At 45.7% G+C, this 26,293-nt stretch overlaps 1 protein-coding gene across 3 annotated transcripts in view; it reads right to left on the bottom strand.

Moving 5' to 3' along the window:
• COASY (Coenzyme A synthase) overlaps positions 1 to 15,504 on the bottom strand; it is a 29,499-nt gene extending 13,995 nt beyond the window's left edge. For 2 of the 3 annotated variants that reach the window (XM_088470710.1, XM_088470712.1), the window contains exons 1-6: positions 15,248 to 15,504; positions 13,109 to 13,779; positions 11,646 to 11,860; positions 3,680 to 3,811; positions 1,524 to 1,713; positions 17 to 81 (exon numbers count right to left, since the gene is read on the bottom strand). In XM_088470710.1, coding sequence (XP_088326836.1) covers positions 17 to 81; positions 1,524 to 1,713; positions 3,680 to 3,811; positions 11,646 to 11,860; positions 13,109 to 13,766 — 1,260 coding nt within the window. In that variant the 5' untranslated portion in view covers positions 13,767 to 13,779; positions 15,248 to 15,504. Of the gene's footprint in view, positions 1 to 16; positions 82 to 1,523; positions 1,714 to 3,679; positions 3,812 to 11,645; positions 11,861 to 13,108; positions 13,780 to 15,098; positions 15,183 to 15,247 lie in introns of those variants that run through there. The other variant, XM_088470711.1, reaches the window with a different exon arrangement.
• Positions 15,505 to 26,293: the final 10,789 nt, after the last annotated feature.

Genomic DNA, 26,293 nt, shown 5'->3' with positions numbered 1-26,293 from the left:
TATTGTGATGTTTCACCTTATTGGCAAACACTTTGCTTCCCATCACCTTTCTGTCTATGGTCCCATCTGCACAGAGAATATCTGGAACAAGAAACAAGGGTCAATGTACTGTACAACAGTCCATTCAGATTCATACCCAAAATGTAGTGTGAAAGGCAGTGTAGTGATGCTGTGTGGGGAGATAGTGAGTGTAGGGAAGTAGTACAGTGATGGAGTATGGGGAGTGGTAGTCTGAGGATGTAGTGTGCGGGGTAAGAGTAGTAATGTAGTGTGGAAGGTAGTAAGTGTATGATTTAGTGTGATGTAGTGTGGGGAGATAGTAAAGTGATGTAGTGTGGGGAAGTAGCATAGTGATATACAGTAGTGTAGGGAGGTAGCATAGTGATATAGTGCAGGGATGTAGTGGAGTTATTTAATGCAGGGATTTAGTGTGGGCAGTGTAGTGATCTAGTGTGGTGAGGTGTTTTTCAATGAGTGCGGAGATGTAGTGTGGGTAGGTAGCATAATGATGTAGTGTTGGAAAGTAGTTTGTGGAGGTGTAGTGTGGGGAGGTTGCGTAGTGATTTGGCGTGGGGATGTAGTGCAGTGATAATGGGGAGGTTGTGTAATGATGCAGTATATGGAAGGTAGTGCAGTGATATAGTGTGGAGATGTAGTGTGGTAGTGATAGTGTGCAGACGTAGTGCAGTAATATGAGGGAATGCAGTCTGGGAAGGTTGCATTGTGATATAGTGCGGGGATGTAGTGCAGTGATATAGTGAGGGGAGGTAGCGTAGTGATGTAGTATATGAAAGGTAGGGCAGAGATGTAGTGTGTGGAGGTAGTGCAGTGATATAGTGTGGAGATGTAGTGTGGTAGTGATAGTGTGCAGACGTAGTGCAGTAATATGAGGGAATGCAGTGTGGGAAGGTTGCATTGTGATATAGTGCGGGGATGTAGTGCAGTGATATAGTGAGGGGAGGTAGCGTAGTGGTGTAGTATATGAAAGGTAGGGCAGAGATGTAGTGTGTGGAGGTAGTGCAGTGATATAGTGTGTGGAGGTAGTGCAGTGATATAGTGTGGAGATGTAGTGTAGTAGTGATATTGTGAGGGGATGTAGTGTGGGGAGGTAGTTCAGTGATATAGTACGGGGATGTAGTGTTGTGAGTTAGTTAACGCTGATTATATCTCCTGCGGCAACACACTATAGGCCCTTCATAAATTTCAGCTCCAGGCCCATGTGGACCTTAATCTGGCACTGGCTGCTGTCAGAAATGGAGGGACTACAGCTGATATCACAGATATCTGCTAGGATCGCTTCATAGTACATCTGGGGGATACTTAATATTTGTGGGTATTCAGCAAATATTTAATGATAAATAAGCCTCTTAGTCACATGAATGCACATGTATGTATTCCCACCTAGTGGTTTAGTTCCACAGATAAAAGGAACAATATGCAGCCCATTATATAAACTATATAAGAAAACAAATGTAAAAACACAATCACTGCAGTAGACTGACATGTATTAATACAAAATATACCTGAGCCAAACTCATTTATAATTTGCTGATAGGCCGCTCCTCCAGGCTTATAACTGTGGTGTCCTAACTGATCACAGTCGATGACAGCAGCTCCCAGTGCTTCCAGTCTCTTTGCAATAGAGGTCTTCCCACTGCCACTGCCTCCTGTTAGACCAATGATGTAGGGTCTGGCAGGGATGCTGGGGTTTTTCTATGGAAACACATTCCAATCTTCACTTGTGACAATCGATGCAACATGTAGCCTTATATAAAAGACATTCTCGTGGGGTACAATTCTGCAGTCACGAAATCGGAGACACTGGGGTTTGACTACCCAGGCACTAAATACAGTTCTCATGGTTTCACTTTTTAAACTTAAAAAAAAAAAAAAAGACATCTCTGATTTGTCAGCTCTTAGCCCCTGGGAGAAATGTCGGTTTCCCGAGGGCAGACTAGCCTTGCAAATGACATTTCATTCCCAATGCTTCATTTCCCAGAAATCAAACTACTGATGGAATTCTAAAGTCACCCACTTCCCTTTCTTATTCTTCCACAACCTAATTACTCTATTTTATTTTCATCGTCTATTATGTCATATTCTGGTCTACAGTATTCTAATCCCAAAAATGGTTGAACATACACTTAAATTTGTTTAGGTCATAGGTCAGGGCTTGACAAATTTTTTTAAAATCTAGGAACCAGCTTAAAAGTTCAGGAGCCAAACCATCGCCCGAGACCAAAATATATGAAAACTTGTAGAAACCACACAATATGAGCCCTAATTCACATTATGACACACATTGGGTCCTAAATTCATATTATGCCACACCTAAATTAATTTTATGCCACATGTGGGATAATGAGTAATAAGTACATAAGATGCGACATGTAACTTTTTTTGGGGGGGGGAAGGAAAGGGGCACACTTGGGGCAGAGGCACACTTGTAGGGGCTATTGTAACTGGCTGATATTGCATACAGGATCCCTGGTCTACAGTGTGATGATCACAGGTAACTAAGCAGCCTTCAAGGGAAAACCTTCTAGGACTTTGCTATATACAGTGCACACATTTAAAAACACTATTACAGCACAAATGTTGTATATGGGGGAGCCATGCTAATAAAGAATAACTTCAAGATTTCCAATTCTTCTTATATACAACGCCCAGGCGATTGTACATTTGGTCAGGTTCATCCTAGATCATAAAATGACAGTATAACTATATAGCACATCAGTGAGGGGTATAGAAGCTTTCATGACAGCTCAGAAAGGGATATTTACTCACAGGATCTCAAAGTAGACGAAAACTTAGCCCCAGCGGACTCTACAGCACATGTACAGATCGTTTTGCAGACTCCTGTACTTGACATTTCTTTGACAGCACTGGCTGCGTAAGACAGCTGCTTCCCAACAAACTCATGTGAGCCCTCTGCTTCCCAGCGGCTCTCCTATACGCCTCCTCCAGTCCCCACACTGCCCATGGCCGCTTCCTTGTCCCAAAGCTGCAGCAAGTCTTCCCGTCTGTTGGAGAACAGCAGCACCACATCCTTCATGCCATTGTAACAGTCTCTGTCTCTCCTTCATCCAGAGCACAATGCCTCCCTCATCGCCCCCAATGTGGTTGCGTAGCATGGTATCCCCGATGCGGCAAGAGACTGCAGAGCCCTGGGAGCATGCCGGCAACAGCATAGTTGGGATCAGGGGATTATGGAAGTGTACACACAGTGACAGTCGGAGCATCACACCCAGATCCTCGCTGCTCCTGCCAATCTGTGTCCAGTCTCCATTTCCTCTTTACAGAATAGAAGAGGAGGCAGAACCACACTGAATGAATGTGGCGGGAACGAACACACTCCTCCTATGACAGGAGGAGTGTTTTTTTCCCCCCAACAATTAGCTTTATTAGAAGCATCATACCTGGCTCTTGTAAAACTTTGTCACCAGGACTAAAATCTTGGTCGCCATGGTGACCTGGCCCCCGGAATTTGTCAAGTTCTGTCATAGGTGCACTTTTAATGTCAACACAATACATAATTTTTAAAGGATATGAATGACATTTTCTGTACAGCATTGCACATATTGGTAGTGCTATATAAACAAACAAAAATAATAATTAAAAAGGTGTTTGGAAACAAATGCCGCGTTTACTGGTAAAAGTTGGAGCCAACGGTTCTTACAGCTGGTAGTTTTAGCAGAGTCCCCAACAATCTCTTCCTGAAGCTGGATGAACTGATCTTCTCCTCTTCATTTTCAGAATGTAGAGGATCTGCTACCAGCTTGATTTCTTTAATGGCTAGATCATCAAGGCCCTGAGGAATATAGGATAACATGTATAGGAGTAAGGTGTAAAGTGTACTGCAGACCTAAAAGGCACCAAAACCTAAAATGCAGGTAGATTTATATAAAAAGCCATGGTCTAATAATATGAGATATGGTAAGAACTTACCCTTGTTATCTCTATTTCTACGAAGTCCATAGGGTTCCACAGGATACCTTGGGGTATAGGTGTGACGTCAGTCGCAGGGCACCAAAGAGTTAAGCTTTCAGCCTCCCAGGATGCACTGGGTCCCCCTCCTATACCCCGCCCCCGAGCCAAGGCACCTCAGTTAGTTACCAAGCCATAGGCCGGAGGAGGAGAAGGAAGAGAGAGAACAAAGATCTGGACACATACAAGAATCACATTCTCACCAGAGGGAGACGGAAAACCGGTGACCAGAGCAAAGCCCATCTGCAGCACAGGTGCGACAGGGCGGGAGTCCTGTGGAACCCTATGGACTTCGTAGAAATAGAGATAACAAGGGTAAGTTCTTACCATATCTCATATTTTCTACTTCAGGGTCCATAGGGTATCCACAGGATACCTTGGGGATGTCCCAAAGCAGTATCCTTTAAGGGTGGGGACGCTCCTGTGCAGAAAGGAGAATCCGCCGCCCGAAGGAAGCATCCTGAGAGGCGAAGGTGTCAAACCTGTAATACCTCACGAAGGTATGGACAGAGGACCATGTAGCAGCCTTGCAGATCTGAACTGCCGAGGCACCACGTCGAGCTGCCCACGAAGGACCCACAGACCTAGTGGAATGAGCCTTCAGAGAAGGAGGGACCGGTAGGCCTTCACGAAGATAAGCTTCAGAAATAGCCATACGGATCCAGGCTGCCAAAGTTTGCTTTGAAGCAGGCCAACCCTTTTTACGGAAGCCATAGAGGACAAACAAAGCGTCCGACTTCCTAAACGAAGAAGTGCGGTCAACATAAGTCCTTAAGGCCCGCACAACATCCAAAGATGCCTCACCCACGGAAAGACCCGGTGAGTTAAAGGCCGGAACAACTATTTCCTCGTTAACATGAAACTGGAAAACAACTTTGGGAAGAAACTCGGGCCGAGTGCGGAGCACTGCCCTGTTCCCATGAAAAACCAAGAAAGGGGGTCTACAAGAAAGAGCCCCTAACTCAGAAACACGTCTGGCCGAAGCAATGGCCAGAAGGAAAACAGTCTTAGCTGTTAGCCATTTAATATCCACTGAGCCCAGTGGTTCAAACAGCGGTCCTTGGAGAGCCCTCAGAACCACAGCCAAATCCCAAGGCGCCACAGGTGGAACAAAGGGCGTCTGAATACGGAGAACGCCTTGCATAAAGGTGCGCACATCCGGGATTGTAGCAATCCTACGGTGAAACCAGATAGGGCCGAAACCTGTACCTTCAAAGAAGCAAGGCGAAGCCCATGATCTAGTCCCGCTTGCAGGAAGGCGAGAATCCGAGACAGACGAAACTCCCGCGGTGCATAACCTCTCGGTCGACACCACTGGAAGAACGTATGCCACACGCGATGGTATATCCTCGCGGAAGACGGTTTCCGAGCTCGTAACATGGTACGCACCACAGAGCTGGAAAACCCCCGGGACCTCAGCATGGCCGTCTCAACAGCCACGCCGTCAAAGACAGCCGAGTCAGGTCCGGGTGAAGGCAAGGACCCTGAGACAGAAGGTCCGGTCGTAGCGGCAACCGCAGAGGACTGTCCACGGACAGACCCTGAAGGTCTGAGAACCAGTGCCGTCTGGGCCACGCGGGAGCTATCAACAGGAGCGTCCCTCCTTCCTGTTTGAATTTCCGGATTACCCGTGGAAGAAGGGAGACCGGAGGGAACAGGTATGCGAACCGGAACGTCCACCGGACGGACAGAGCATCCACCAGAGACGCCCCTTCGTCTCTTGTGCGAGACCCGTACACCGGCAACTTGTTGTTGTGCCGGGATGCCATGAGGTCGATTTCTGGAAGACCCCACCTGTCCACCAGTAGTTGAAAAACGTCCGGGTGCAGGGACCATTCCCCTGGATGAACGTCCTGGCGACTTAGAAAGTCCGCCTCCCAATTTAGCACTCCCGGGATGAAAACCGCTGATATGGCCGGAAGATTGCGCTCCGCCCAAACCAGGATCCGAGAGACCTCTACGAGAGCCGCCCGACTGCGAGTTCCTCGTTGCCTGTTTATGTAGGCCACGGTGGTAGCGTTGTCCGACTGGACCTGCACCGGGTGACCCTGGAGAAACCGCTGTGCCTGCTGGAGAGCATTGAAGACCGCACGGAGTTCCAAGATATTTATTGGAAGCTCCGCTTCTGTCGGCGTCCACCTGCCCTGGAACAAGTGTGGACCCGAAACTGCTCCCCAGCCCCGAAGACTGGCGTCCGTTGTCAACAGGACCCAATTTGGAACCCAGAACGGACGTCCCTTGTTGAGGTGGGTCGTCTGTAACCACCACGCAAGGGACAGGCGAACCTCCGGGGTGAGCACAATCGTCTGGAACTTCAGAGACTGAGGCAGCCCGTTCCACTTGGACAGGATCAGGTGCTGCAGAGGTCTGGAGTGAAACTGGGCGTATTCCACCATGTCGAACACCGACACCATGGAGCCCAGTAACCTCATCGCCGAGTGTAAGGACACCCGGCGGCTGTGCAGACAACTGCGCACCCTTGACTGTAAAGCAGAGATCTTGTCCTCCGTCACGAAGATCCTTTGCTGTCCCGAGTCCAATAAGGCTCCAAGATGCAGAATCCTCCGAGACGGGATTAGAGTGGACTTCTGCCAGTTGATTAGCCAGCCGTGCCGTTGCAGCAGTGCAATGGTCAGGTCCAAGTGGTGTAACAGGAGCTCTGGAGATCCTGCCACCAATAACAGGTCGTCCAAGTACGGCAACATGCGGACTCCTTGCAGCCGCAGAGAAGCTGCCATGACCGCCATCACCTTGGTGAAAACACGTGGTGCTGTCGCCAGGCCAAAAGGTAACGCCCGAAACTGGAAGTGGTCGCTGCGGATTGCAAACCGAAGGAACTGTTGATGGCGCAAAAGAATAGGGACATGCAGGTAAGCGTCCTGTATGTCCAATGACACCATGTAGTCCCCAGGTTCCAGCGCCAGAATGATGGACCGTAGGGTCTCCATCCGAAACTTCGGGTCCCACAAAGACTTGTTGAGTGCTTTGAGGTTGAGAATCGGACGATATGACCCATTGGGTTTCTGTACCAAAAATAGATTTGAATAGAAACCCTGGCCCCTCTGGGAGAATGGAACAGGCACTATAACTCCAGCCTGGAGCATAGTGTGCAATACCTTCCGCAGCTCCGTAGCCTTGTTCCGGTCTGATGGTAGACCCGTGGTGAAGAATCGAGCCGGGGGTCTGTGCCGGAAGGAGAGGGCGTATCCGTGGGAAACCACCTCCAGAACCCAAGTGTCTGTCGTAGTGGTCGACCAACACTGGGCGAACTGTAGCAAGCGGCCTCCCACCCTGGGATCCCCCAAAGGGAGGCCCGGACCGTCAGGCCGCAGGCTTGTTATCTGGCTTGGGGGCCGGACGTCTGGTACTCCATGCCTGCTTCCGGGGCTTGGCCGATTTCTTAGGACCAGCCTGTCGAGGAAACGACTGTGGTTTGGGCCTGCCCTGGACCCTAGATGACCGAAAGGACGATGGTCCAGAACCAGAAGGAGCAGCGGCCGACGGGAGACAAGCCGATTTGGCTGCCGCCAGCGTGGCCACAATCTTATCAAGATCCGGACCGAAGAGCACTTCTCCGGTAAACGGCAAGGCTTCCAGACCCTTCTTGGAATCTGCGTCCGCCTTCCAGGATCGCAGCCACAAGGTGCGACGAGCAGCTACCGCTGCTGAAGAAATTCTAGACACCAGAGTACTAATGTCTAGAGCCGCCTCGTTGATGTAAGTGGCCGAATCACGGAGATTGCCAATCAACTCCGCCTGTTCGGCCGGACATTCGGAATCAAAAGAAGCCTCTAATGAATCCGCCCATCGCTCCATCGCTCTGGCAACCCAGCAAATAGCCATAGCCGGCCGTGCTGCCCCCCCCCGCAAGGGAATAAGCGGACTTCAGGCAGATTTCCACCTTGCGGTCCGTAGCATCCTTAAGGGAGGACATGGATGGCATCGGCAATGTGGCACTACGGACAAGACGGGTCACGTGAGAATCCACCTGTGGAGGGGATTCCCACTTAGCAAAATAATTATCCGCGAACGGATAAGCCACCGCCAGGCGTCTCTGCAGCTGGTATCTTTTGCCAGGCTGTTTCCACGCCTCCTCTAAATGGTCCACCAACTGACCCGAAAGAGGAAAGACTGTGGCATCGCCCTTCACATCTTTGAAAAAGGCATATTTAGACTTAGCCGCTGGGGGAACTTCATCCTCAATCACCAAGGCTGTGCGGACCGCCCAAATAAGTCCAGGAATATATACTTTGGACTTAGCATCAGCGTCCTTAGTATGGAGAGGTTCCTGATCGTAAGGATCCAGAATCTCCCCATCATCAGACGTCCCTTCGTCATCCTCATAAGGAGCGGACAGAGACGCCACCGGCCGTTTATGAGGCCGCATCACAGACTCCCCTTGCAATATATCCGACAAGTGCTGTACAGAACTCGTCAGGGAGTTAACCCACGCTGGCTCCTGAGAATCCGGGAGCGGGGAAATAGGGAGACTGTGGGGTACCACCAATTGTCGTGGGAAACCCTGCATGGGTGACGACACCACAGACTGCTGGGACAAACCCATCGGAGTAAACGCGGGCTGCGGAGCTAACTGGCCCACTAAAGCTGTTAGCTCCTGAGCGAAACAAGCCCAGGGCGGCTCCTGTACCGGTGCTGTAACCGTAAGAGGCCGCGCCATGGACAAACACTGCCGGCAAAGGCCCTCCGCGCTACCCTCCCCCTCCGCTAACGGTACTTTACACGTGGTACACTGTAGCCGGAGGGGAAAATCACTTTCAGACATGATGGCACCACGTATGTGACCTCTCTCACCAATTATATATTAAATAGGCGAGAGACCACCCTGCAGCACCGCACCGCGAGGGCTTAGCAGAAAGAACAGGGACAGTAATAAAGCTGACAGTTTAGAGAAGAAAAGTTACAGGCAGCGCTAGCACAGTCACATACAATGCAGAGAAATAACAATTCCTGCACTAACAGCGCTGATCACTCAACTACACAGACACAGGGCCTGGTAGGACACAGCGCTGCATACACAGACCTGAGCCACAGCGGAGGAGAGGTATGCGGGGGGACCCAGACCACGATGCTTCCTTCCAGGCTTCCAGCAGCGTTCACCATGCGTTGCAGAGAAGATGGCCGCCGAGGAGCAGAGAGAAGCTGGCCTGGGGGAGGAGCGCTGACACAGGACCAGTCAGCACAGTGCAGACAGGGCTGTGTGCAGCGGGGGAGGCGCCGGCTGTGAGACAGGGAAGGCGCGCTCCCCTGGCATGCATTTAACCCCTGGGACGCCGCAGCGCTACCGCTCTGCTGCGGTCCGCTGTCCCAGGGGGTAGTGGAAGCGCAGGTTGGTCGCCTGGCTCCACGCTGCAGCCAGTCCCCAGGGAGCCCCCTGCCTGGGGACTTAGGACCTTGTGATCAGCGGGGACCCACCGCGGGACCCCGCTGCTTACCTCTGTCCCCCTTGAATCCGGCCATGGTCCGGAGCATCTGGGGTCACCGCTAGCTGTGACCCCAGACGCCCACCAGCATCCCCGGATCAGTACCGGCGTTCTGGTACCGGCGGGGTGTAGGGAAGACAGCATGGACATCAGGACTGACTGTCCATGCTGTTCATCCAGATGTGCAGCCACAGCTGCATGAAGAAAAAGCTTCAGGGGCTCTTCTAGCCCCCACTCCACCAGGTGCACCCGACTCCGGCCGGGCACCAAACTAAACTGAGGTGCCTTGGCTCGGGGGCGGGGTATAGGAGGGGGACCCAGTGCATCCTGGGAGGCTGAAAGCTTAACTCTTTGGTGCCCTGCGACTGACGTCACACCTATACCCCAAGGTATCCTGTGGATACCCTATGGACCCTGAAGTAGAAATTTGGAAATACATTTAGTATACTTGAAATGTCCAATGCCATAACAGAACTTAAGATAGTCCACATGAGGTATACACTTAAACTGCAAGGTATTGGTTACTTGTGATCAGCAATTTGAGAGTGAGATGTTCCAGTATGTGGATTCCCTATGATCACAGCCTTAGTTCATATCTGGGGCCTACCAAGTTCCTGAACAGTGTTTGCAGGCCAAACACTTCTAGGAAGCCTTTGTTTCTGGATCATAGACTACTAATTTGTAAAATAAATATCTGCAATGTTCACACCGTGCAAAACATGAATAGCAATGTACTATTACAAATCATCAAATGCTGTGGGAACATTGCCATGGTTTAAAGTAGCGAGATGGGGGGGGACCACTTCAAGCATCAAGATAGGAAGAAATTACCCCCATAAAGTCATATTTTTAGGATGCCTCCTGTGGAAACAGGTGGATTAATTGATTAAGAAAAATAGATCAACTGACCTGTGCATGACTAAAGAAATCCTAAAAACATGACCTGTTGGTGGTACCTGAGGACTGGAGTTGGAAGTCCACGATATTAAAGGAAGCAAAATAGATTTGCTATTTTTTTTCAAAATCTGGAATTCAATAATTCTAGATTATTAAAACATTTAGGACCATATTTACAGCAATTTTTTTTTTTAAAATTCTATTAGGGGAATTCAATATGGAGCGAAAACTCAGTTTTTGCGTTAATATCGCACCTATGATGTCATTATCGCAGGTTTTAGTTTTACACTGTATTCAATTTCAAAGACTTTTCGCAGGTTCGAAAAGTCTTTGAAAAAACACAGGGATAACTTTTCACCACTGAATAGGTGGCGAAAAAAAGTGCAGAATTGGGGTTTAGGGGTGCAGGCTTAAAAAAAATAGCCTGCACTCCTGGGAATGACATTTTAAAAAGAACTGTGTCAAAAAAAATATTCAAAAAAAAAAAATAGGGACACCCCAAAAAATTAATTAAAAAATTGGGGTGAAGAAAAAAAAAAAATGGGAAAAAAGTGCTTAAAAATAGGGAAATAGGTTAAGGGCTATTCTGAAAGTATGCGGCAGGTGTATTCTAGAATAGGCTATTAGCGGCAGGTGCATAGTTGCAGAATTTTTAAAAACTTAACCTAAGTGCTCTTCTGCAACACTTCTTCAATGTCGGGAAAAAAACACCTGCTGCGGCTATTTAAATCCCCAACTTTCATTTGCAGGCTAAAACGGGGGTACCCATAGTGATCCCCCATGTTTTTACAGCTTTAGGGGGGTCCTACAATTTTTTTAAGGAAAATTTCGTCATTTAACGCAAATCCCACTTCGCAGGCTCCCGTTTTCGTAGGTTTCATATTGAATACGGGGATAAGCGGGCGCGCACCCGATACTTTATCCCAGGTAAAAGCTCCGATATGAAAAGTAAACTTCGACAGCGAAGTTTATGTTTCATATTGAATACCCCTCTAAATGTTATAAAGCATACAGAATCATTCTCCATAAACTAATGGTGACATTTTATGTTATACTTTTTGGCAGTGTCTACCAATACTTTGACACTATGTATAACCCAGCATGAATGAGAATTAATCTTCCACACAAATCTTAATATACACATCTCTGAAATCAACTTTGTACCATGAGCATAAGCTATTGTTGTATGTAGAGGATGTTATTGTTATTAAAAAGGTAACAACATACTCTTGTTCCAATGTATAGTACACCTCCAAACATTACATATATTATAATTAGGCATAAATAAGAAAGGAAAAGTATATGGGGTTTAAGACTTACATTTTCTTGACGTCTCCTGTTCACCGACAGTCCTCCCTTGTGGGTCTCTTCACTGACCACAATGCATTTTAGCTCTTGGTCAGTGATGGAAGGGCCGTAAGGATCAGATATAGGCACTATGTCATATAGCAGGGAAGGCTTCACATCAACCAGGAACATGGACAATTTTTCTATTCTATTCTCATAGGGTTCAATCAGTTCCTTTAAGATCTTATCTGAAATAATAAAGAAATAAGTTAAAATGTTAGTGCCATTTATAGGACTCTAATCTCATTCGCATCATCTACAAGGACAAGTCATGAATGGCACATTGCCATAGCGACTAGAACTGCTTTGCACCACCAGTTCTGCCTGCCTGCACTGCTGCTTGCTGACACACACCAAGCTTAAACTGGGTACACACCCCGGGCAATATATCAGCCATTAATCAAACAGGCAATATATCGTGAGAGCGTCGGTGGGTGTGTACCCCCGATATGTCTGAACAAATTTGTTCACAAACATATTGCTTCGGCTGTGCAGCACTACTGATGGCCAATATATCTGCAGATATATGGGCACATCTGGCTGCGCGTATGGGCGGCCCGCCGACTGCCCGTACACTTGCTGGAGGGACTAACATCACAGCTGGACGGGAGAGTTCAAATGCCCGCCCAGCTGTGACGTCAGCATAACATGTGGAGCGGCCGATCGGTAAGTGTGTATACTTACCTGAATCGCCCATTCAGTCGGCTTTAGATGTGGTCATTTGCAGCTGTGTATAAAAGCAACTTCCAGCCAACGCTGCAAAATGGCAACATGAAACCATTCAGGCCAATGAGGAGCTGCTGTGGTGTGACTAGACCACATGGGAAACTAGGCAAGCACCTGCCTTTCTGATAGTCAGTGGTGGCATATTATAGATTAATGCACAATTCAGCCCCTCCTTATGGTATCTAAAAGGCTGGTATATTATACTGATCATGTAAGTAGCATTATATAATTAAATATGTTAGGTTACCTGATAGTGTGCATCAAATATATTTTTTTTTTGTATGGCTCACAAATGATGGTTATAAAATGACTGGCTCCTAACCTTTGCAATTCTGTTTTTTTTTTTAATCTGACTGACAATTGTACTGTGTTTGGAGCCAATCATTATACACAATAAAAATTTTATAATTTTCCATCAGATTTGATTTGGTGCAAACTTTAGATTAAATCAATGATCCTTCATTGTCTCCTATGCTTGTTGATCATTTATTCCAGACGTGGTAGTGTCAATGCAAATCTTTCATATCCGTTTGTTCAACCTGGAATTCGAATGACTAGTTTGGTAAAATCTGGCCATCACTATCTTGCCAAACTGATTACTGATGCAATCGCCTGTCATATTGACCTTTTCGGCCACCATTACAGTCTCATATGTTTCAAAAATTGTTCAGACACCATATAATATGACCAACAATGGAAATATTACTTACTGTCCAGCAACTCTCTGTCGGCAACGCCAATAAGAAGACGCCTTTCAGACAACAAACAACAAACACTCAGTAAGATTTTGTGAGCATTGTGTAACCTATCAAAGGTTCCTCCGACCACAACATCACTGTGACTCTGCAGTGGTATTCCTCCACTATCCAGTTCCTTAGCATTAATAACTTCATTTGACAGTCCATATTCTGGGTACAGTAATACAGATATTAGATTTGGTTGACAACTGTAACAGTTTGTAGCATAACGCTCCAGCTGTTGCTTGACAGGGTTATACTGCCCACCATCACTGGTCTGAAAGTCTGTGAGAACTACTTCTGGGGGGTGAGACAAGTTCTGAACAAGGGAAAGAGTCTGCTGGTTGTTGCTATGGTTTTTAATATTGGTTAAGAGCACACGTACATCCAGATTGCTATGAACATCTGCATCTGAATACAGTTTAGAGATGAGGTTGCAGATTTCCTGGGTGGCGGGAATGTAGGTGGAACTTGGCTGAGATGAACCAGTCAGGAGAAGCCCTGGTTGGAGATGGACATACAGAGTTTCTTGGACAATCTTTGATGCAGAGGCTAAAATGGGCGCAAGCCTCATAGACAAGGCGGAGAGTGGAGAGGTTAACACCAGTACACCCGAGCGAAAGACAGACATTGTTGAAGCTCACCTTTAAAACAGAAATAGCAAAAAGAGTTACTTGGAAGACCTTCTGTTTTGTTTCTAAATCAAAATATGATAAATTACACTGTTAAACCTAAAATAGTGCTGGCACATGGCAATTGCCAGCCCATAAAGTTAATTTGATAGCACCCATGCACTAGTGAGTAGTATATTGGGTACTTGTGTACTTTACGAACTCATTGCAGAGAGAACCCAAGTGTCCTACACTCTTTATTATTATCAAGAGAATGTCTAAATCCCCTTCACGGAGAGGACCCTGACATCATCAACCAGTGGCCAGGGTCATTCCCAGTCCCCAGCGTCATTCCCTACCATCCAAGTGGGCATAGAGGGGGAATATAACCTTGTGGCGAGCGTAGCGAGCCACCGAGGGGAAACTTTCTTCTTTAGGTGGGGACAATTTTCGATACTTGTGCACTTAAAGTACACAAGTACCATTTAAAACATTCATTGGGTTCTCTCTGCAATGAGTCCGTAAAGTACACATGTACCGTATATTGTTATGGCACTTGTATGTTACAGATTGAAACGTGTGCTATTTTTGCTATGCTATTAGATAAAATCCTGTGCTACATCATACCAGACTAAAATCACACCTCTTTATTATACCACCTCTAAGATGGGCATACACTATACAATTATCTGTCAGATAACTGTCCAATCTGGCTGGTTGGAATGAAAACCTGGTAATGTATGGGAGCAAATGACAATCGTCCATTTGCTCACAAACACTGGAAAACAGACAACAATGGTCGTTCAGACAAATTGGTTAAAAACACACAAATGTAACCAAATTGAACAATTTTTGTTGTCCTTTTTTCAGTGTTTAAAACCATATAATCGACTGTCATTTGCTCCAATACATTACCAGGTTTTCATTCCAACCAGCCAGATTAGACAGATAATTGTATAGTGTATGCCGCGCTTTATTTGCAAAGACGGTCCTTTCATAGTTGTCATCTTAAATTTATTAAAGCTTGGAGAGAGATAAAGTACCAAATAATCAGCTCATGTCATGATACAGGCTGTGTTTGAAAAATGACAATTAGGAGCTGATTGGTTGGTACTCTACCTCTCTCCGAGCTTTGATACAACTCCCCCAAAAATCCAATCTGAGAATTCTGAATAAAGTACACAATGGGAAGCAATTTCTGTAAGTGTTATAATTAATTTTATATTCAAAACTGAAAAAGAATAAATATTGAGCAAAAGGTATTTGGATAAAACAGTTGCTATGGCTATCATTTAGCTTCATCTTTATTATAGAGTGACATAAATAACTGTAATGTAATGTGTATACTCAACTCTTTAATGGCCTTCCCCCACACTCCACAAGACAGTACATGCAGGTAAAACACAGCATTCCTGTGTATGCAAGATACAGTGACACCGGTGTCACGGCGTACAACACTTGGTCACATGCATGCATCGTGAACAGCTTAAAAAAAACTCACAGCAAATGGAAGCCCCCTCAAGCCGCCCCAGGTAGACCAGGCCGCCCAGTGCCCACTCCTACTGCAGCCCAGGGCAGAACACCTCCTCTCTGCCTGCTTGAGTCTCTGCAGCTCTCCTCTCTGACAGCTCTACTTGCCGTTTCTTTTTTTTTTCCCTTCAACAATAACTTTATGTAAAGCGGACAAAATGTGGATCGGCATAAGTGTCAGGCACACAGCTGTAGAAGTGACTACACACTGTACACAGTGGCCGAGTGGCGTCGTTGCAAGAGACAGAGAAGTCCGTATTTTTTTTACTTGTAGATCTACGGAGGCGGCCATTTTCTCGAAGGACACTTAGATACTTGAGCAATAGACATATATATCTATCTAAACATACTGTAGTCAAAGAAAAATTACAGCTTCAAACTAAAAGTCACTGAAGTCCTCTTCTTCCACGCTGTTGGTAGCACGTAGCAGAGCTAATAGTAATCTATCAGTGGGTAATAAGGTCGGGTAGAGGCACAGATGCTTTTATCCAATTGTCATACCACAGACCATCCAACATGACCCGTTCCATTAGGTACAAAATGCTTTGCTCCTGGACTTCCCACTTAATGTATGATGGCAGACACCTGTGCTGAAACACCTGTCTCATCAATTACATACCTCCCAACTGTCCCAGTCCCGTTTTTCTGGGGCTGTCCCACCCGCGGGCCTCAGTTTCCCGCTGTGGGGGGAAAGTTGGGGAGAGCACATACCGCTGCTCTGCATAGCAGAGCAGCAGGTGTGCACAAGGTGAAGAGGTGCCGTGCGCATGCTCACGGCATCTGTTCACTAGTGTAGGGAGAACCTGGGGGGCTGCCCAGCATCTCAGAGAGTGCTGGGCACTCCCTGTATAGTGACGTAAACGGGGTTTTGCCGCGAGGCTCCGCCCTGCTTTCTAGATGCCCCGCCCCTTTTTGGGAAGCCCCACTCCCTTTTCAGGCGCGCGAGCCAACAGCACGCAAAAGAGTCACACAATTCTTATCAACTAATTTAACATACGTAATTGCAAACACAAATTAAGCGGGAAGTCCAGAACCAGAGCATTTTGTTCCTGTTGGGGTCATGTTGTGTGGTCTGATATTGCAGTCATTACAATTTAGGTAACAATAGGATGTGAAACTGTAAAATTGCTTATAGGAGTGTCCTTAATTGACAGTATAGAGGAAACTAGCAAAGGTTAAATTGTCATCGCCAGCCCAAAATTATTTTAGTTGTGTGCATACCTAACTTTGTTTTGCACCATGTGTTTTATGATCTGTTAATGTAAAGCACTTTGAGCCATAATGGGAGAAGAACGCTATATAAATAACATTATTATTACTACATAGGGTTGCAGGGGTCCATGGGGGCCCACACTGCACCCCTGCACCCATTTATTCAACACTCTCATCTCTCTGAGTCCAGCGTCGGCAGTAGCAGCACTGTACAAATCACCAGAAAAATGGCACGGAAGCCATTTTCCTGGTGTTTTGCGCATGCGCAGTAGAGAAACCACCGTTAAATGGCTGCCGTGCCATTACCCTGTTGAGCTGCGCATGCGCAGTAGACTCCGGCACAGCGCTAGAATCTACTAGTGCCCAGAGTCTACTGCTGTGCTCAGTGCTCTGTCGGCCGCCAGGTAGAGAGGAGAGGGCCAAGGATGGAGACTGCACTCGGGCCCCCTCCTCTCTTAATATGCCCCTGTAGGATTGCCATCGTTAAATTCAAAATCCAGCCAGGTATACCAAAATTATGTGTGACACATGTCGAAGCTGGATAATTGGCTGAGACAAGATCAGTTTAAAATTGCATCGCAGCGACGCCATCTTGCGACTGGCCGCAAGACGCCATCTTGGAAATGAGATTGCAAGACGCCATTTTGTGAATGGCCGCCTAAGCACCATTTTAGATAAACTCACACTTTAGTACATGTGGCGATATTACTATTAGCATCATGCGATTGCATCTTTCACCATTTCTCATATACACATTAATACGCACAATTGCGCTGTTAACTAGTCGCATATTAGCGAATGCATAAGACCCTGTATGAAAACGCTGAATATTAGCTCCATGCACACGCATCTGCCCCAAGTTAACTAGCGTCTTTACATCAAACCCCACATACTCACACATTACATATTCACATACAAGGTTCCATAAGCTTTAAGGTATAAGATTCGAGTATGCACATTTATTATCATTGCTAGGAAATAAAGGTTATTTCGTAACTAAGGTTTTAGACGTGATAAGTAAGCCATGTTTGGTATTGTACTGATGTGTACTCTCTCAACAGTATTCCGGTAATATCGATGGAGAGATCGCAACATGCATTCCCAATTATGGACCGCAGAGACTTCAAGCAACAAAATGTACATTATATGAACAACTGTTAGGATTTGCATGAGGCAGGAAAACAGAGACCACAAGTTGTTAGAGGCTGGATTGTGTCTATTTGAACCAACCTGTTAAGTGCCTTGTAACATATGCCCTCTCCTTTAGGACCAATGGTATTAGCAACAAACGTCTCTATTGTGTTGTTTATTCTTGGGGGGTATAAATATGTGTGCTCTGACCCTGGGTTCCTAGTCTTCGTGCTGAATGCTGATTGACGAGGGGTTTCTTGCTGATGCCTACATCTGGACCAGAGAGCGATGCGTATGTATAATAGTACTATAATAGTATAATCTCTTTGCGCTAAGATTATATGAGGATCATAGCGTGTAACTGCTGTACTTTTACTTGAATAATACTTTGTGCTTTGGAACCACAGGTTCTAGGTCTGGAGTCTTTATTTACTGTATGACTGCGTACGCAAATTATCGGCATCCTTAGAGGTTTATAGGCAGGATATTAGAAGGTATAGACAGGGGTATATAGAGGTTCAAAGGCAGAATCATTAGTTGGGGGCTCGTAGTGAAGTCACTTACCCGCTCACATGGCACTTACAGTTATCGATTTCTCACCAAAGGGTGGAGTGGCCACATGCAGGGTTTACCTGCAACCGCTCGGTGCTGAGAGATCGCTACCCTGTTTTCGTGTGAGCCAGGGACGCTGACTAGAATCCAGGGACAAGAGAGGAAAAAGTTTGTTTTCCTTTGTTGATAGAATCTAACATTTAAAGGGGTGCCGCAGTATTGAACACGCGGCTGAGTCGCAGTTTTGCGCACTGTAAAGACGCACTTTTGTGTATGCAGGTAAAGGTTGTCATACGGTTGTGTGGTAGTCGCATTATTGTGTATGCGACTGGTCGCACAATAGCGTATACGTACTTCTGGCCGTGCTGCCATGTGTTTAAACAAAGCCGTTGAGGTTTACATTCTTTTCAATTGTTGTCAATATCTGGGTTAACGTGTATTTTTCTGCGCAGGAAAAAAGTGTGTAACAGTGAGTATTTGTTGGTAGGAGTAACTTGTTCCCTAAAGTTAGAGGTACCATATGACCTTTAAGGGCTAAGTGCTAGCTGCTCAGTAAGCAGCTTACCGTTCTATATACAGTAGCAGGTGTACATGTTGTCTTTGTTGTAGAGAGGTGCGTGGAAGTAGCCGACTTAAACTTCCATAGGTGTGGAAGTTGCCTTCTTAAATCTTATCCGGGTGTGTGGAGTAGCCTTCTTCAAATCTTCACAGGTGTGTGGGCGCTGCCGTTTAAATTGTCCACAGGTAAGTGAAAGTATCTTGACTGTCTTTCACCAGTTTAAATCTTTATTGAAAAACATAGGAGTTGTCTCAGAATGAGAACCATGCAAACAATAGAGATGCTAGACAAGATGTGCTGCTAATGGAAGCGCCGTTTGGATCGGTCTGTTGTATTATGCATACTAAGTACGGTACTTATGCAATAAGGTATTGTGATGTATGGTTTAAAATGACGATGAAGAGTGTTAGACCGTTTCCCAGAATTGGTAGTTTTGATAAAGATGTATTAGATAATGTCTGGGATCACATCAGTCTGATGCGCTCCCGAGAGAAAAAGGTCAAATATTATATGTTTAAAGTTGTGGCAGCATGAAGGGGATGCGTGGCTTAAAAATGAGCAAGCGCCGCAAACTAACGTTGCGAGCGCATTGCCAGAGAATACATCCGCGACGCTGAATTGTAATGCGGGTGAGCCGCAAAATGGCGTGCTCGTGCAGCAAGGTAGCGTTGCGGAAGGTATTGCCAGCAGTTCACGCGCCCCACCCCCACCTTATGTGGATGGAGGTGCAAGTACAGTTATCAAAAATACCCATAAAAATGTAACAAGCAATTTGTACCCTCTCTTAAGCAACTATAAAGTAAATGTTCATGATGTGGATGATGAGCCTATTGTAATGTCTGCCATTTCCCATGCTGTACAAATGATAGATGCTACGCCACGGCAATCACGAGTGGTGCCGCCATCTCCATCGGTAACAGCAAGGGAAGTGCTAACACCCTCTGAACCCGTAGAGGAAGTTGTTAATACCATACGTAGCAGCAACAGATTAAACCCCCAGCCAGGTAACAAGGTCAAAGGTAGCAGCGCTACCGGTCTGCATCCCATTCGGACAATAACTGTTCCGAATGGAAATGCAGATGCGAACGGTGTAGTGCCCACGAGGGAAGTGGTAATGCATTGTCCTTGGACAAGAGCAGAACTAAATTCCATCATAAATGATTTCCCCAATCCCAAAAAGGAACTAGCCAAATGTCAGAGATTTTTGAGGAATTTGGGTACTTCTCATGAGCCAACTAATCAAGATTGGCATGTGGTGTTAAGGGGCTGTCTACCACGCAATACTGATGTGACAAAATTTATCACGGATTGTGTATTGGATGGTGACGTCCCCTTAATGGACCAAATAAACCAAGGTAACATTTCCTGCAATGTAACTGAATTGGTATATATTTTCCGGTAGTAGTTAACTGGAACAAAATTTTCACCATTATGCAAAAGGAGAGTGAATCTGCAGAAGAGTATTGCGACCGGGCTCTGCAGGCTATCACCCAGTACATTGGGATAGAAGATATTAAAGATAGCACTCACCACAGGGGAATGATAGTCACGGTACTCATGGACGGTCTTAAGGAAAACTTAAAGACTCGGGTTCAGACCTCACAACCTGGCTGGAAGGGAGTCACAATAGATACACTCATAGAATCTGCCATAGAACATGATAAGACCATCTCAAAGAAGAGAGAGACCCAGAGCGAAAAACTAATGGCTGTCATTATTCAAGCTCTGGAAGGAATGACGGTAACATCACAGCCAACAGACACACTTGCATCTACACACACACCTACACCTGAACAGTTATATCCCCTCACTAATCCCAAGCAACAGCAAACACAGCTCTATTCTACTAACCCTACATAACCACAGGTCCCACACTACTCACAAACTTCATATCCCCCACAATACCCTTATCTTCCATATCCCTACCCATATCCACCACCTTTTCCCCCTGCTCAAACCTCACAACAACCCGTGTCTTCATCCGAAACACGAATATGTTTTAATTGTAACCAGCCAGGACATTTAAGTAGAACCTGCAGAGTAAAAATGGTAGGACCCCCAAACCAGAGAGTACCTGGATATCCCCATAAGGGATAAGCATAGAGACCAGCAAATATCCAGCAAGCACCAGCTCAAATTGTGGCCGTTAATGCTTTATTGAAGAATGGTAGCCAATGCTAGGGGTCAGGTCATACCTGTAGACTACAGATAGTCAGGTTAACGGGAAGTACTAGGGAAGAAGCGGTCATGATGGTTGATGTAGCTGGTACTGAATATCCTTTTCTTGTAGACACAGGGGCGACCAGGTCAGTGATAAAATCTCCCGTTAATTTACAGGTGACCAGCGAGACAGTACCAACAATGGGTGCAACAGGTAAAGTGCAACGTTTTCCTTTAACAAAATCCACAGAGGTTACTATTGGGCTGTTGCATACCAGGCATTCTTTCCTTCTGGCTGCTGCGGCTCCTACTAACCTGCTGGGTAGAGACTTGTTATGTAAGATGGGATGTGTTATATATTGCACCCCTAATGGTGTATTTTTAGATATCCCTGAGAGAGTTGCGCACGAGGTGCGGGATATGTTGGACACTCCCCAAAGGATAATGTATCACTCTACAAGTTTAAATGAAAATCCATCCCAGGTAGATGAAATGTTGTCCCAAATTCCAGATTCCCTTTGGACTAAGGATGGACAGGACACTGGATTAATGGCAAACGTAAGCCCCGTAATGGTAAATTTGAAAAGCGGTAGGCAAGCTCCAAAAATTCCCCAGTACCCACTAAAACAGGAGGTAGAATTAGGGTTTTTTCCAATAATTGAACGATTATTGCAACAGGGAATTTTAGTTTGTACAGCTAGTGTAACCAACAGTCCCATCTTTCCAGTGAAGAAGAGTGGTGGGAGGGGTTATAGGCTGGTACAGGACCTTAGAGGTGTTAATAAGGTAGTAGAGAGCCAACTCCCCGTAGTGCCAAATCCAGCTGTCATTCTTATGCAGATCCCTCCAAACGCAACCCATTTCACTGTCATTGACCTCTGTTCTGCTTTCTTCTCTGTGCCTCTCCATCCTGACTGTCAGTATCTATTCGCATTTACATACAGAGGTGTGCAATATACATGGACACGGTTGTCCCAAGGTTTCATAGACAGCCCCAGTATCTTTTTCCAGGCATTGCACGACTGTTTACAATCTTTTCAACTTGCAAATGGATCTGTTCTAATTCAATATGTGGACGATTTATTGCTGTGTTCTGATTCGTTTATGTCATGTTTGAATGATACTAAACTTTTGTTGCTTCATCTCTCGCATACAGGACACAAGGTGGCTAAGGACAAACTACAGCCGTGCCAATCCAGAGTAAAATATTTGGGACACTGCCTAACCCAGGGGTTAAGACATCTCACAAATGATAGAATCCAGGCCATACAGAACATGACACTGCCGCAGAATCAACAGCAAATTCGTACCTTCTTGGGAATGTGTGGATACTGTAGAATGTGGATACCAGGTTTTTCTATTTTGGCCTTACCTTTGCAGGACTTAGGCCCTCATTCAGACCCGGACGCAAGTGGCCGTTCGTACGTTCGGCATACGTAAAAAAATATTTAAATTCAAGCACTCGCTCGTATTTTCGCTCGCAGGCAAACATCCTCCCCAAACTCAAGCGACCCCTCCTCTAACTAACGAGCGTGTCAAATAGCGAGCGTACATCCCCGAAGTGGCTTGAAGGGAACGCACGCACTAGTGCTACCCGGAAGTTGGACTGTCAGATTTCGATTAACTGCTCGTTTATTCTGCCTACCTCCCTCAATCGTATCATGCCAATCAATATATCAATTAGCTTAATTGTTTTTTTTTTTTTTTGTAACACAATGCAATAAACTTTATTCATGTCTGTGTTTGTGTTTACCCGCAGAATACGTACGGCTTAAACATTCGCTTTTAATTGTCAAAATACATGTTAGCCCCAATTAAATAATAGTTCTATTTGTTTTTCTACCCGCATATTTCCCGGAGTTCATTTCTTTATTTAAATTTGCTTACGCATGTCACTGCATCAAGCCTATCATAAGTCTCAAGAGATTTCTGGCCCTGTCGAACACATGACACATACACTAACCAATAGAATTGGTCCTGTTAATTACCCAAATACATTAGCCAATCAAAAAATTTTTGGGCACTTTATTAAAAATGATTTTTCACAAATACACCATTGCCATCATGAGAGCCTCTGCATTCACCAGGCGCGAGCTGCTGGTGCTAACGGAGGTCATGGATAGGCGGATCACCAGCCAGCCTCCACCCATCACCAACCGCGAAAAGCGTTCCGCATATGCGGAGGTACGGGCCCGCCTGCGCTCCTTCGGCTCACGCTGCCAGATTGGGCAGCTGGAGCGCAGGTGGTCGGACCTGCAACGGCGGACGCCCCGCTTGCTGGCATGCTTTCGCATGCAGATCGCCGAAAGTAAGTTTTATGGACTGTGGTTTTCATGTTTGTCTTTGTAGCCCTAACTGCGTGTGCATGTTTTCCCTGGCTTTCATATTTATTCATTGTACTCATATCTGCATGGCCATGTTTTCCATGTAGTTCATATTTATTCATTGTACTCATATCTGCATGGCTATGTTTTCCATGTAGTTCATATTTATTCATTGTACTCATATCTGCATGGCCATGTTTTCCATGTAGTTCATATTTATTCATTGTACTCATATCTGCATGGCCATGTTTTCCATGTAGTTCATATTTATTCATTGTACTCATATCTGCATGGCCATGTTTTCCATGTAGTTCATATTTATTCATTGTACTCATATCTGCATGGCCATGTTTTCCATGTAGTTCATATTTATTCATTGTACTCATATCTGCATGGCCATGTTTTCCATGCAGTTCATATTTATTCATTGTACTCATATCTGCATGGCTCTTTTTTTTGGGGGGGGGGGATTAGAAAATGGTGTTTTTCGCGGATTTGTGTTGAAACTAACCACAATTTGTTTCACATCTTTTAGGGGCCCAGCGAAGACTATGCCGTCATCGTCTGGCCAGACGGCGCTCACGGCCACTCTCCCCAACCCCCAGCCAACACTCCACAACCACTAATTCCCCTATTCCCCACTCCTCCCCAGCCTTCCAAGACCCTCTGGTTGAATTTTCGGGGCTCCTTCCCCTCCGTCCCAATTCCCCCTCTCCTCCAACCACCCCTCTTTGAATTACCCCCTCCCCGGAGTCGGTAATTACCCCGCCCCGATCGTTGGGGAATGGAGGCACCTCTGAGGAGGACGGTGGAGGGCCTTCCGGAGATGGCGTTTTATCTTCCGGTATGTTTTTCTTTGGTTTTTTTTTTCAACACAAACTGTTTGTATGTAATCATGTGTCGTTCCTTTTTTGGGGTTTTTTTGCTAGACTTTTGGGGATTTTGCCGATTGCCTTTACCTGTTTCTGCTGATTTCAACATACATATATCACACCTGTCGGAATTTGTACATTGGCCTTGTATTTTTGGCCTACAACATTTTTGGTTGATGTTTTTTAATGGTGTAATTATGGTTTTTTTTGTTTAGTTTTTTGGGGGGTTTTGGTTTGGGCTTGTTTTTTAATGTGGTTTCATTATTGCTGTATTAATCCCCACACTTTTCTCACCCACAGAGGAACAGAGGCGTCGGGCCGAATTAGCCGCCTGTGTGACCCGGATGCGCCACAATATAATGGGTGTGCTGGTGGTCCTTGACCATATGTCGGTCCTCCTTAGGGACTAGTTTTTTTTGTTTTTTCCCCATTTTATAAATAAAGTGTTATTTTCTAAGTAATGTTCTGGCTCATTCGTTTGTTCTAAATCAAAGATTGTTTACCCTGACATAAGTAGACTGTTCCTGCAAGGATTACCAATTTTGGACACTAAGATTGTGTGTTGTATTTTTATGTAAAACAGCCACAAGAAACACCTAACAGTAACAATCTCATTTCCCTTTTTTGGTGTAGTCACAATTAGATATTACTACATTTTACAGGTTCCTAGTTGGGGTGCAAGCTGCTTAGGCCAATATTACGAAGCCAAATGATTGTACAGGATTCCTTTGGGTGTTGGTTTGGACCCTGAAAACATATTACATTTTAGCTCAACTGGCGTCAGTACTGGATTACCCCTTAGTCAAATGTAACGTGTGTGAACCTGGTTACACTTGCTTGTAACGTTCCAAAAAAGGTACCAAATTTCACTCTCAAAACATTTATTCACAACATAACTGAAAAATCAAAGTGGTCACTCACAAACAAAACACACAGTGATAATCACAAATACAACACATACCAACCAAACCAAATAAAAAAACAACAAATCAAGAACTGGTTGACGAAGGACCATGCCAACATGATTCCACAAATATGGCGTTGCAATATGGGTTCCATAATATATCCCCAAAATGTCCACATACAGGTTTTTTAAGGGTAGCAGGAAGTAGTCATCGTTGGAGTGCCAAAGATTATGTGAAAAAACAGAAGATGGAGAAAATAAAAAAAAATAATTAGATGTTCTCAAACAAACCCTACCACATTAGGTATAAACACTGTTGTTTTGTCAATAATTACCTAAAAAATCTGGCCACCACATCATCGCGTATGCCCCCCCCACATACTGACCTCCGACCAACCTCGGGGGGACCATCCTCAGGTAAGGCATCCTCTGGCTGCATTGGGACACCACTCCTTATGGCGATGTTGTGAAATATCCCACACAGGACCACAATTTTCGAAACCATATCCGGCAAATACATGAGCTCGCCACCAGAGCGGTGGAGGCATCTGAATCGGCCTTTTAAAAGGCCGATACAGCGCTCCACCACTTGCCTGGTGGCTGTAAGTGCGGAATTATACTCACTTTGTGGCCCTGGTGTGGGAGCCAAATAAGGAGTGAGCATCCAGGGCGTGCAAGGGTAGCCACTGTCTCCTGTGAAAAAGAATAGACAACATCAGGATCACTCTATATGAAGCTTAACATTGTTATGTACTAAAGGTCTCCACTTACCCAGAAGACACGCATCACCAGCTTGTAGGTTGGTTAATTTGTGCCATATCCCTGATTGCCGGATGACGAAGGAGTCATGTGCACTTCCTGGTAATTTTGCATTCAGGGACAGGATCTGGAGGGAGGCATCACATACCACCATTACATTGAGGGAGTGATAGTGTTTCCGGTTTCTAAATATTGCCTCCAGCCGTGCTGGAGGCTGAAGTGGTATGTGAGTACCATCCACAACCCCTATGATGTGTGGGAAGCCAGCTATTTGGTAAAAATTGGCCTTGGCCACACTAAGGGCACCCATATCCAAAGGCATTTTAATGAAATGATGGAGGTGCTTGAAAAGTGCCTCCATCACTGCCCTCAGGATCCGGGAAAAGGAGGATTGTGATATGCCCGCCACTATTCCCACCGTTGTTTGAAACGATCCTGAGGCACAGAAATGTAACACCGCCATAAATTGCGTAAGTGGTGGTATTGCTGTAGGACTGTCAATTTGCCGCTCAAGATCACTCTCTATTAATGAGAGAGTGTCTAT

The sequence above is a fragment of the Taudactylus pleione genome, unplaced genomic scaffold (genome assembly GCF_031769625.1).
Source record: "Taudactylus pleione unplaced genomic scaffold, aTauple2 ptg000102l, whole genome shotgun sequence".
In the NCBI taxonomy this organism is placed as follows: Eukaryota; Metazoa; Chordata; class Amphibia; order Anura; family Myobatrachidae; genus Taudactylus; species Taudactylus pleione.
This window is presented reverse-complemented; position numbering and strand designations above follow the sequence as displayed.